This window comes from Thermobia domestica, chromosome 11 (assembly GCF_964235325.1).
Source record: "Thermobia domestica chromosome 11, izTheDome1.hap1.1, whole genome shotgun sequence".
In the NCBI taxonomy this organism is placed as follows: domain Eukaryota; kingdom Metazoa; phylum Arthropoda; class Insecta; order Zygentoma; family Lepismatidae; genus Thermobia; species Thermobia domestica.
This window is the reverse complement of record NC_137464.1, coordinates 219,658,631-219,671,712: the sequence shown is the minus strand read 5'-3', so window position 1 is coordinate 219,671,712 and position 13,082 is coordinate 219,658,631. Positions and strand designations below refer to the sequence as shown.

Genomic DNA, 13,082 nt, shown 5'->3' with positions numbered 1-13,082 from the left:
TGCGCAATTGTAATGGAAAATTTCAATGCAATTGTGGGAAGAAAAACAGGAAGGTAGTGTCGTAGGCAAATATGGTTTAGACGAAAGAAATGAACAGGGAGAGAGACTGGTCAATTTCTGTAGACAGAATTCATTATTAATTGGGAACACTTGATTTAATCAGCACAAGAGAAGAAGATATATATGTATGAAACTTCTCAATAGACGGTTGAAGATATCAGATAGGTATGTTATGATTCAAGACAGATATCGGAATAGCTTGAAGAACGCGAAGACCCTTCCCAGGGCTGGCATTTTCTCTGATCATAACCTTGTGGTGGCCGAAGTGGATATTCAACTGGAAATATAGGTAAAAGAAAAGTAGGCAACAAGATGTTGAAAAAGAAACCCTAGGAAGTAAGAAATCTTTTCGTTGAGAAATTCGAAGAAAAATCTTCAAATGAGAAAAGGATAGGTGTAGATAGTAACAGACGGTGGATACATATTAAACTTTGCTACAGCAGGCTGCAGAAGAAGTAGTGGGTTACCGCGAACACAAAACGGCTAAGAAACCGTGGGTTATAGAACAGATGTTGCAGAAAATGAAGGAAAGGAGGACATGGATATACAAAATAGGACAGAAAGATGTACAGGAGGTTAAACAACGTGTTACAAAGGGGAACAGAGCAAGGGAAGAGTTTTACATAAGAAAATTCGAGGGCATAGAAGAATTAGAAAGAGTTGGGAAATATGAGGAAATGTACAAGGAGGTGAAATCTATGGAACTTCGGATGAAACAATGGGTATTATGATGGCAGTACAATATAAGAATGAGAAGATAGTCAGCGAGAGGAGTGAAGTTTTAGGAAAATAGAATATGTTGAGGAATTATATGAAAGTAGGGACAGACCGCGTGGCATAGATGTTGATAAAGAAAATGAAGTAAGCGAGGATGATAAACGATTTAATGTTTTTCTGGGTGAGTTTGAAAAAGCTATATTCGAGATTAGGAATGGAAAGGCAAAAGGATAGATAACATACCAATCGAATTCTTTAATAATATGGAAGACAGGGGCAAGAAAAAATTGTTTCGATCCTTCTCGTATATGAAACAAGAGTGGCTAGAAGACTTCCTGAAGACAATTGGCTAAGAAATCAAACCCAGAGAATTGTGAGAATAGTGAGGTGTGAGATGTTTGTTGTATTTATTGATCTAGAAAAGGCTTTTGACCGCGTGAATTGGGAATTGCTGTTGGTAGTTATAAAGAAGGTTGAGTTGGAATGGAAAGATTGAAAACTCGCTTCGTAACAATCTCCATGGCTTTTGTCTTTTTAACATTTATTTTCATCCCATATTCTTTACAGCCATTCCTTAAATTTTCTATCATCTTATTGATTTTCTTTTCGGCTCCCTCAACAAGCGTCATACCATCTCCAAACCATATAAAACTAATCATTCTTCCTCCTACCGAAATGGCTTCTTCATGATGTAAGCTCTTTTTCACTGTCTCTTTTAGATAGATGTTAAATATGTTGAAGATGTTGGAGAATGACAGAATCCCTGTTTGAATTCCCCTATGTCATCCCCTTTTCCCTATTCTAACACTTGTTGGTTCATATAATTAAGAAACTTATAGATAAGAAACTTCTTTTTTTCGTAATACGTTATTTAGTTACACGTTTTCGTAATTGCATTTGTTAGTTGACTTGAGAAAATGAAGTTAGTCCCGCAAACATAAAATGTGTCAGGCATAGTCTTATCAGATGTATGATATTGTTGAAGAAAACCTGGTTATCCATTCCTCTTTGAAAGCCCAATATTCTTATTCAAAGATGGAATTAAATCATTTAAAGATGTATCTTCTTTCGCTAGTTGATTTTTTCAAGCCTAACTATTGAAATGTCGTATATACGGTTGAGTAGTAGTCTTTTTTAACAAGAGTGCACTTGGATACGTAAAATTTACACCTCTCTTCTCAATCTCAAAACTGACAATCGTAATTTGCGTTCAACAATGAAAGCGGAGTTGAAAAACGTTTAATTTTTATTCCAAAGGAGGAATTTCGAGATTTTGTCAACAGGAGCGTAACTAATGCTTCATTTTAAAACAAAAATTAAATGCTGCAAAGTTCGTTGTATTAGGAAAGAACTACGGAAGCAAAGTAGCGGTTGGTGTATAATTTGTATTTCCTACTCAACAAGTCATTAAATTCATTTAACGAAGTGGATACTATGTCATCGACACCTCGGAAACTATCTAGAAGTATTTTGCGTCTAAAGGCGGAAATAGACTTTTTGAAGTTTCAAATTCAAAATGGAAAAAGACAAAGTAGAGCTCATCGTTCTCTTGAATCTAGTGATAGAAAGAGCAGTTGGAGCTGGAGCCTGAAGTGTAAGAGTGATACGAAATAGTACTGAGTCAACTTATTTGGGAGTTTTCAAAAGAACAATGTGCAAGGTGTATAATGCCAATTTTGTCTGGTGGCGGTACAATTAGTCTGTTTTTTAAACAATTTTCTAAACCTTTGAAATTTGATTTGTATTATATTAAACATATGCGTACAGTGGTTTTATAATAGAAAGCATAACACGAATTATGCTAGACTAAATAAGATTTCTCTACGGCAACATTTTTAGTTTGAAGTCGGCTTGCGGCACTCATTCCGTGGTCAAGTAATGCCCTATATTTGACAGGCAAACGTGGTAAGTCATCAATTTCGTAATGAATATGTTGTTTCTGTAGCATATTATGTCAGTTGATTACTTCAACTTGCACGTAGAGGTATAGAACATTAATGAGAATTTTCTATAATAAATAAACCTATTGAATATGCCTTATACTTCACAGGAATCAAAAGAGTGCCCATTCCTTAGTGTTATTTGTGAAAATTGCCTTGAATCATTGGAGAATTTTTATGTCTTCCGTGAGAAGTGCCATGTTACATTGAAAAGTCTAAAGAAACTAGCCCTTAGAGAAGCGTTACTTACTCGAACAAATAAGGTAAGCATAAAGTACTCGGAGAGTAAATATATTTGTAATATCAGTAGTATATCGGAGAGTAAATATATTTGTAATATATTTGGAGGGGTAAAGATATTTCAAAAGTACACTGTAAATAACAATTATGACACAGTTGTAAGGAGACGCTGATCTACTACATCATGTTTTAATGATATTAATACTACGTAATCAATAAGCCACCTTAACTACTAGTGCGAAGAAAAATATAGTTATTTATGTTTGTATTCGAATAGGAGACGACTTAATATCTTAAATATTAGTTGTTCTACAATGGATCCTGCTATTTTGATATTGTTTTCAATGCGATATTTGACAGTAATGTGAAACTGCATTGTTTGGCGTGTCTTTTGTCCCACTCTCAGGTTTTTGGCCTACTCCGTTCTCACATTTGCGAATAACACGAATTTCAATGCTTTGAAATTGTGTCTTTGTGTCCCTATTTGGCAAGTTAATGAAGATTATAAAACCCTAAGAAATGTAGCTGTATTCGTTTCACATGACGTTATTTGTTGATAAGTATATTAATGGAAATGGAATCGAATGATTTTTACACAATCGGTTGAGGAAATCGAAAACATTATTTCTGCCAAATCTGTCACTCTTAAGGTTTGAATAGTTTATAGCGCTAAATACGAGCGATGATTCTGTGTTGAGTCAAGTACTCAAAGTGAAGTTACTCTCCCTGACACGAAACCCCGAAAAGTCAACCAGTCTGCAGCATAAAGTTGTGAGATGTGTAGTCAACATTCTGAGAGCCTCATTACCATTATTTCTAGTTTCCTAAATCGAAGCCCACTATTTTTAGTTCAAGTGGCTGGGTGATTACTGGAAAATGTGAACCCCTACCGGAAATAGAACCCAGAATGACGCAAATCGAAATTTTAAAACATTTTGCATGGAAAAAGTTAAATATTTGAAAGACAAAAATTTTAATAATAAGGATAGGCTGTTCGCAAGACTTTCGACAAATCAACTTCAGAATTCAATAAATACACAAAAAAATATATACGAAACAGTTCAATGAGCTTCCATGTTAGACACGAGTTCACTCTGAAGGATCGTATTAATAGTTTCACGTACTCGATATTCTAATCCGTGATTAGATCTTGTCAAACTTTTGACAAATATTATCGAAAAGGGCAGAAATTTTATTGATTCACATATAAAGTTTTTAAGTCTCTTTCACCACTAAGCCTATATTAGACAGTGGGAACAAATCGATACATGGATGTGCTTTCGAAGTTAGTAAAATCTCACAGAGCTGATTGCCTATGTTTCTTAATTAAAAGAAGGTAACAATAATGATGCTTTAAGTATTATTCGGTTTGTGATGCCTTCAGTTTGATTTGAACTGATATTACCAACTGTGGCATTCATGTATTCGGCTTTGACAACTTCGATTTCCAATGGGAGTTCGTGAGACTCTGATTCTACGTTACGCTGTAGGTCAACATCTCATATAGTCCCAGTGCTGAAAGGCACGTTAAACTCCAAATCAATGAACCAACTAGATTCATTGTTCTGCCATTTTGTCCACAGGTGGTTAGTTATTAATGCTCTGATTTTTTTTTTTAATGAAGCTCACCAGATAGAAAACCCATTCAGCACGTACACCAATCAACAAAATCGTGATATAGCGTTGTGTGAAGAAACTGCTCAAACCGTATAGAGATTGCAGCAGATAGGCAGGAACCAATTATTGAAAATAAATTTCTTAAACCCTAATACTGTTTGATATTATTATTATTATTATTATTATTATTATTTTCATAATTTGAATCCCATGCTTTACAGGAATTTGGCAACTTGGTCAGCATGCTTGTGTGTATTCATAGAGAGGTAGTAATGATTTACATTTATTTTGGTTTAAAATTGAATAGTTTTCTTGTTAGAATAGAATATTTAAAATTGTGTTCAAACTGAAAGCTGATGATATTACGTAGGGAAGGGGCAAGATTGATATGTTTTTTTTTATTTTTTATTTTCACAGGTTACAAATAGAAGTGTTCATGGTGATAGTACAGTAGATGAGTCATTAACGGATATGGTTGTAAATTTTGGTAATTCTGACAAAAATGATCCATTTGTTATGCCGAGTTATTTAACGAACCTTCCATATTCTGAAACGGAAAGTGATACCGCTTCATTGGAAATATTAAGTAATGAACAGAAGCCTACCGTCTGTGAATCGATCACGAGTTCGTTTTCTGTTCCCGAAAGAAATGAATTAACGTTCAAAATAAAAACCGAACTGCCCGAAACAGATTTCGTTGGACAAAGTGATAAATTGAATCTTTCGTCTACTACAGAAAAGAATTTTGATGCAATTGATATGGTATTGAGTTTTCTACAAGATTCTGTCAATAACCTGGAGAAACAGAATCCTGTGAAGGAGGAAATTCTTGAACAACTAAATAATCAGAACAACATCCTATGTCTCGAACAAGATATAATTCCTAATGACAGAGACAGTAACTCTTTGGAAGTTTGTGATAGTGATACTAACGTTCCTGAAACGAAAGTAAAATCAGAGAATTCTTTTGGCATTAACATTTCTGAAACGAAAGTAAAATTAGAGGATTGTTTTCGCATTAACATTTCTGAAACGAAAGTAAAATCAGAGAATTTCTTTGGCATTAACATTTCTGAAACGAAAGTAAAATTAGAGAATTGTTTTTACCCAGTTGCAGACAACAGTATTGAAAGAGGGGTAGACAGGTCAGAGATTGTTAAAAGTCAGGTGACACCAGTAGATGCCGATCTTCAGGAAGGCAAAAGCTTAAGGAATATCCGCCGCACAGTCACTCAGAATGATCAAGATTGTAGGTAAGTAAATATTAATACTTCTAATAAACGAAGCAATCTGAAAACTAGTGGAAAGGAAAATCCAGTTATTTCAGCCAAAAGTAACTTGCCAAAGTTGTGAAAAATGAGTGTAAACTAAAGCTTTACTTCCTGGTACGAAGCCTGGAAGAGCTTAAACTGATCAGCCGTTTTTATGTATTTATTTATTTATTTTAATTTAACGTTATGCACTGAGGCTAAGTGAATCAATAATGAACTAATGAACAAAATAATAAAATGAAGAAAGTGCGAGAAAACGATAGAATCCCAGGACGCACACGGTATTTGTCCACCGCAAAGCCCACATGGCACGATCTGGGATCTAACCAGGGACCCCACACACCTGAGATGTGAACTCTACCACTGAGTTACTGCTGTGCCGGTGCCGCTAGCGTTTTGAATATATATATATATATATGGTCAGCACACCGCTATTCTGCTTTTCTTGACCAGAATCCTCTGCCTCATTCTTTCAGCGAACTCCTCAATTGTGCTCGTGATGTTGGGAGAATGGCGCACTCCTAATTCCGTCTGGTTTTCTCCAACGGTCAGCTATCCAAATAGTAACCAGAGCAGTTCTTCTTTACTTCAGTGATTTCATGATTATCGGCCAATGTGGTTTGAGCGTTGGTATTAAAGAATGCTTGTAACAACATATATATTCTTATTTGCGTCAATCGCTTCAAACGAATATGATGAATATGTATACATAATTTCGATTATCACAATTGAAAGCTATATTGAAGCCAAAATACTTTCTTCTATTTCAGACGTCTTCAGCGACACACAGGGTTTGCCCAAGTGGGCCCAGCCTGAAAAAACCCGGCGGGTTTTTTTGGGTTGGACCCACCTGAAAAAAGCCCACTTTAAAACCCACCTGGGTTTTTGAGCTTTTTGTTAATATATTATTGGTACAACTAAGGTGATCACATTGAAAGTTAATGTTATCAGATTTTGAACTTTTCTTGGACGAATTAGATGCTTTCATGTTAAAGTATACAACAACATTCAACGTTAAACCTATATAAAGTTTTGAATGTAGTGAATGAATAATAAAGTTTACCTTAGCTTGAGATAATTATAGAACAAATTAATGTAAGGATTGTTTTTATAACCTATTTGAAGTAAAATATGCAATTTCATATTTAAAAAAAATTCTTTGCGTGAATAGTGTGCTCGCCGACTCGGCGACGCGGGGGACATTATCCCTCATATGTTTGTCGAGTTTAAGGCCATAGGTGCCTGTACCACCAGTAAATATGTGAATACATCAGTAAAGCTATTAGTATTATTTCATACATTTGATAGTAACACAAATATTCTTCAGCAAAATTTCGTTTTCCAACAACAGTAGTTTAGTTCAGTCATTAGTTGCTACTCCTCAAATAAACATTTTGTAGAATCAACACCAGCAATAGCGTAAAAATTCTTGTCAAATTTAAGAAACTGAATGCTCGGAGTTCCGAAGACTATGTAACGCTACTATTTCAAGTGATGAATTCACTCTTCCATACTAGTGGAAGTTTCGCTGTACAGTAAAGAAAGCTGTATTTTAGGGGAAAACCCGTCGTGAAAAACATAATCGGGAAATTCCTGCAATTGAACGCACAAAGCATCCGAAATGAATACTTCAGCAATAAACCTGTTTATTTTAAGCTGGAAGATACTTAATTTCGTTTAAGACATTTTGAAACATTTACATCATAAAATATGAATTATCTCTTTGTTAATTGTTTTAAAGTCATTTCCGGGAAAGAATCGTCTTGCTAGTGCTAGGAAAATTCCCCTAATTGAACGCGCGAAGTATCGGAAGTCAACTTCAACAATAAAATCATTTATTTTACGCTGGAAAATATTTGCCATATAAGACAGTTTGAAACATTTAATTTATAACAAACTGAACTTGCGCTCTCTACTCAGTGTATCATTCCATATGAGCATGAATCTCCTTGTCATTCCTCACATCTGTACATGTCCCTTTACAGACACAAGTGAAGAACGTCTTCATAAAAATCGGTAAAGTGTAACATAAAAGGGAGATTTTCTCGATTTTTTTCTTCAATATCTTGCACCATTTTCAAGATTTGAGCCTACTTCCGGTTGGAGTTTCTAATTCATGTATGATCGGCGTGTTCTTTCTTTCTACATGCACTCTGTAATAAGTATATATTACATACACGATTAATTATAATGTCAGGGATATATATGGTGTTCATTGAGCAAAATACCCCAAACAATTAAGATTCGTCTTAGACTGGAGAAATGGTTATCCTTAGCTTTTCATTATTTGACAATGAAACTAACGCCTGAGAGATATACAACCCCTATGTACATATAACGATATGATGTTGGAATGTATAACTCGTAGGTTATGATGCTTTTTTAAAATTTCAACACTTCCAGTGTACCCCTAAAAATCTTAATAACGGCCATGTTTTTTAAAAATATTCAATTAGAACTGGACAATCTACTCAAAATTTGGAATCGACCAGTGAAAGCGGCTATGTGTGGTTTTCGAGACCTCATTGTCGAAAAGATTGGCGACAAACATATAAACCTAGCATTTTAATATATAGACCAGCTGAACCTGCGCAGTCTACTCAGCGCATCGTTCTGTTATCGCCATGAATCTCCTTCCCTCCGTGCATGTTTCCTTACTGACACAAATTTGTAGAAGTTACACGATATCAAGTGGATATATATGTTTTTTCCTAATAATAAAAATATCCGTCCGAGTACGCCTCATTGCGTCCCTTGAGGCCTTTGAAGTTGCCAAAATACAATAAGTTTTGCTATTCATATTTAAGCAAAGCGCCTGCAATGTCCGTCAATCCGCCATACGTAACTTCTCTACTGGTTACCTAACACCATAGTTTCGCCCTGCAACAATGTTAATCTTATGAGCTCAAAATGGTCCCTAAAATGTTGAATAGAACAATAACGATACGGTTTTTGAAAATGTGAATGAGACCTGGACAATCTACACAAAATTTAGAATCGACCAGTGAAAACGGCATGTTTCTAGTATTTGTAGTTTTCGAGATCTCAATGTCGAAAGGATTGGCGACAAACATATAAACCTAGCTTATTAATATATAGACTAGCTGAACTTGCGCTCTCTACACAGTGCATCATTAACATACGAGCATGAATCTCCATGTCACACCTCACATCTCAACATGTTCCTTTGAAGACACAAGTGAAGGACATCTTGATAAAAATCGGCAAGGGTACCATAAAGGGGAGATTTTTTCGATTATTTTTTTCAATATCGCATCGTTTGCAAGATTGAGCCTACTTTCGGTTGGAGTTTGTAATCCATGTATGATCAGTGTTTTCTTTCTCCTTGCATGCAGTATGTAATAAGAAAATACAGTACACACACAATTAATTATAATGTCAGTGATATCTGGTGTTCATTGGGCAAAACACTCCAAACAATAAAGATTCATCTTAGCCTGGAGAAATGGTTATCCTTCGTTTTTCATTATCATATACATGTAACCAAGAAAGTTCTGTCGCTTTTTGTGGAGGTGTGTTCCACACTATGAGCTAACCCCCTCAACATATAGACGTGGCAATGATCATGGAGCTAGAAAGATGGAACAACCGCCACTTGTAAGCTTTTTCACAACTGAACACAAACAAAAGCGGGCCTAATTGCTGCGCCATGCGTAGTTTTTGAGATCTAGCATGAAATATATCCAAACATTAAAATTTTTTCGGGCTACGACCATCGCCACGCACGTGCTTTCTTAGTGTTTTTACCATGTCCTTACTTTTTTCTTCATCTAATATCAGTCATGAGTTTTTTGCAATAGTTTGTTCACATACAGAATTACTTTGTGGCCTAAGCAGCATTTTTTTTAGGACTTTGTCCTTCTGAGATATTACGCACCAAAAATGGCATCAAAATCACAAACTTCAACTTTCGGACTCCCATAAATCTACAGTGCTTATAGTATCATAGCGGTTGATATTTCTGCAGACTCTTTACATGTAATAGTATTCAGCACAAAACATATGAACCCCACTTTATGCCATTCCAAAATACAGTCCCTTTAAAAGTGTAATTTTCTGTACTTTTTCTGGTGATTTTATTTATTGGTTTGCAACCCTGCATATTTATTTACAAGCAAGAGTGTGCATATTCTCCGCTTACCTCAGTGTCTCTCCTGTAAATATTCCTTTTTTTTTTTTTTTTTTGGTGTTCGTCTAATTCGTACGAGTTTCCGTAAATGCTTGAAAATGCCAAAATTGGCACTCCACCGACAACAAAGATGACCGCCATTCAGGAACACTTGTACATACGACAATGTGAATAGTGTTATTGACCTTCTCATACACAAGGTTCGTCACACTCAAATTTTTGTAGTTCTCGGAGATGGTTGAGCAACCATTTTCACTATCTTTGGACCACTTCAGATGGATTGACTCACAAGTAAAGGATAGGAGACTCACAAAGGAAGTCAATTACTATGTATAGATGTTGGAATGAGTTTGTAGCAAATTTGGGTAGAAATAACACGATATCAAGTGGAAATATTTTTTTTTCTGACAAATCCATATCTGTCCGAGTACGCCTCATTGCGTCTCTTGAGGCCTCTCAAGTTGCGAGCATGCAACGAGTTTTGCCACTCAGATTTAAGCAAAACGACTGCAATGTTCGTCAACCCGCCATACGTAACTTCTCTGCTGATTGCCTAACCGTAGTTTCGGCCTGCAACGATGTTAATCTTACGGGCTCAAAACGGTCTTTAAAATGTTGAATAGAACAATAACGATACAATTTTTGGAAATTTGAATGAGAACTGGACAATCTACACAAAATTTGGAATCGACCAGTGAAAACGGCATGTTTCTAGTGTAACCACCCAGTGTTCGGGTCGCTGTTCGGGCGGACATTTATTTGTAACCACCCCGTGTTCGAGTCCCTGTTCGGGCGCCACGTTTATTTGTAACCTCTCATAGTTCGAGATCTCTGTTCGGGCGGACATTTATTTATAACCATTCGTGGCGTGTGTTCGTGGTTCTGTCCTCCGTGGTCCTGCCAATAAGTATTCTTCTGAGACCAGAACTTACCTAGATAGGACGATGAAGGACCTCTCCAAGAAGGATTACGAATTGTTTCCCAATCGCTCGTTGGTCTCGATGATGAGGTGAGCATTAGGCGCCGAGAGGTTCGGATGTCTCGACTCAAGAACCTCACGGACGATCAGACGGTCATCCAGACCATAACACAAACATCACTCACACACACAAAGAAAACACACTGGATTAAATAACACTATATTTATTTATTAGAATACTAATATATAAAAAAATAACGAAGAGGAATGAACACAACACTTAACAAAGAATATGTATAATAATCTTCATTACTAAAATTACATTTTGCCTTTTTAATGCAATGTAACCCTTTAATTATATATGAGATTATATCTGAAATTTCACTATGAATGCTTCTCTCACACCATTGACGCACTTGGGGCATTAGCATGGGAAAGGATCGCCGGGGTAGTCCCATGTAGTATCCTGGTTGCTACTCCAGACAGTCCTGAAGAGTCGACGTGAGTCTTCAGCGAAATAATTTCCAAAGTGGAATGCTGATGTTGGAGGGCGCGTTTATAACTCTTTGGCGCACAAGGTTTATGAACCTGGGACTTCATTAGTTGGGGCTAGCCGTAAGAAAACGTCCTTCATCGGCTAATAGCTTATGCCCCTTAACACAAAATCAGACTTAATTCCCGACGCAACGTGCGTAGTGGCTGCACACAATTCCGGAGTCAAACTCCTCGAGCTCAAAAGTTCAAGATGAGAGCGGCAATGGATGACTGAAGAGTGTTGGCAGTTCATTCCAGAAACCACTCAGTTAACTCACCTGTATGCACATACAAACAGAATATAGGAAATAATTTATGTTAATTTTAGTCCACTGGCTACGATGCACGAGACACTGCAATAACTCGGGCGTGAGAAAGTACAGATAAGGAACTGCAAAACCAACGTGACTGGCATCACTTTGGTCACTTGACCATCTGGTCAGCCAGTATTTCTCTAAATAATGCAATATTTCCATAAACGATTAAAGAATGCACTTAATTTAGTTCCAAGTAACTGCAGAATATATACTGTGCATAATAATAGGTCAGAGAGAAACACTGAAAAGGTTTGTCGGTGACAAAGATTCTCACCAAAAAGCAATGTTTTAAATATATATATGAAAAAAACAATGAAAGACTTCTTTGTCCAGTTGCGTGGGAAGGAAGCAATTCCCAGCGAAGAAAGAACTGATTTGCGTCGCAGAATAAAGTATAAATCGGAAATAATAATCACTGTCTGTACGAAATATACAAAGCGTCCACAAAAAAATACTTCTATAACCTGGTAGCAGTTATACTGGCACTTGTGATGTCTGAGATCTCATTGTCGAAAAGATTGGCGACAAACATATAAACCTAGCATTTTAATATATAGACTAGCTGAACCTGCGCTCTCTACACAGCGCATCATTCACATTTGAGCGTGAATCTCCCTGCCATTCCTCACATCTGTATATGTCCCTTTACAGACACAAGTGAAAGAAGTTTTGATTTTAAAAAATCGGCAAGGCGTATCATAAGGGGGAAATTTGAGCCTACTTCCGGTTGGAGTTTCTAATTTATGCATGACCAGTGTTTTCTTCTTAAATATAATGACAGTTTTATATGGTATTCATTGGGCAAAACACTCCAAAAATAATGATTTATCCTACATTGGAGAAATGGTTATATTTCCTTTTTCATTAGTTGGCCATGAAACGTCTGATACATATGCAGCCCCTATATACAACAATATGGTTTTGAAATGTATAATGAGTATAGGATATGATGCTTTAGTTTTTTTTTAATTTCAACGCTTCCAATGTACCCTTAAAAATGTAATAAAGAAATAATAGCCATGTTTTTTTTTTTAATATTCAGTTAGAACTGGACAATCTACGCAAAATTTCCAATCGTTCAGTGAAAATGTCTTCTTTCTAGAGCCTGTAGTTTCCGAGATCTCATTGTCGAAAGGATTAACCACAAACATATAAACGTCTACAACATCTATCTATTAAAATGCTACAACAGCAAAGAAAACGCCTCAACTTCAACGTACAACTTTGGATTTCAAACCTTTCATTTACGGTTATTTGTGACTTCCGTTTAACAAAGAAAAATATTTTAAATAAATTATTGTGTACTTTAAATACATT

The 13,082-nt window shown here is 36.0% G+C and overlaps 1 protein-coding gene across 8 annotated transcripts in view; it reads left to right on the top strand.

The window, feature by feature from the left end:
- The window catches only part of LOC145664754 (uncharacterized), a 147,825-nt gene that overhangs the window by 84,193 nt on the left and 50,550 nt on the right, over window positions 1-13,082 (top strand). For all 8 annotated transcript variants that reach the window (XM_081731681.1, XM_081731683.1, XM_081731679.1 and 5 more), the window contains exons 5-6: window positions 2,828-2,980; window positions 4,992-5,827. In XM_081731681.1, coding sequence (XP_081587807.1) covers window positions 2,828-2,980; window positions 4,992-5,827 — 989 coding nt within the window. The remainder of the gene's footprint in view (window positions 1-2,827; window positions 2,981-4,991; window positions 5,828-13,082) is intronic.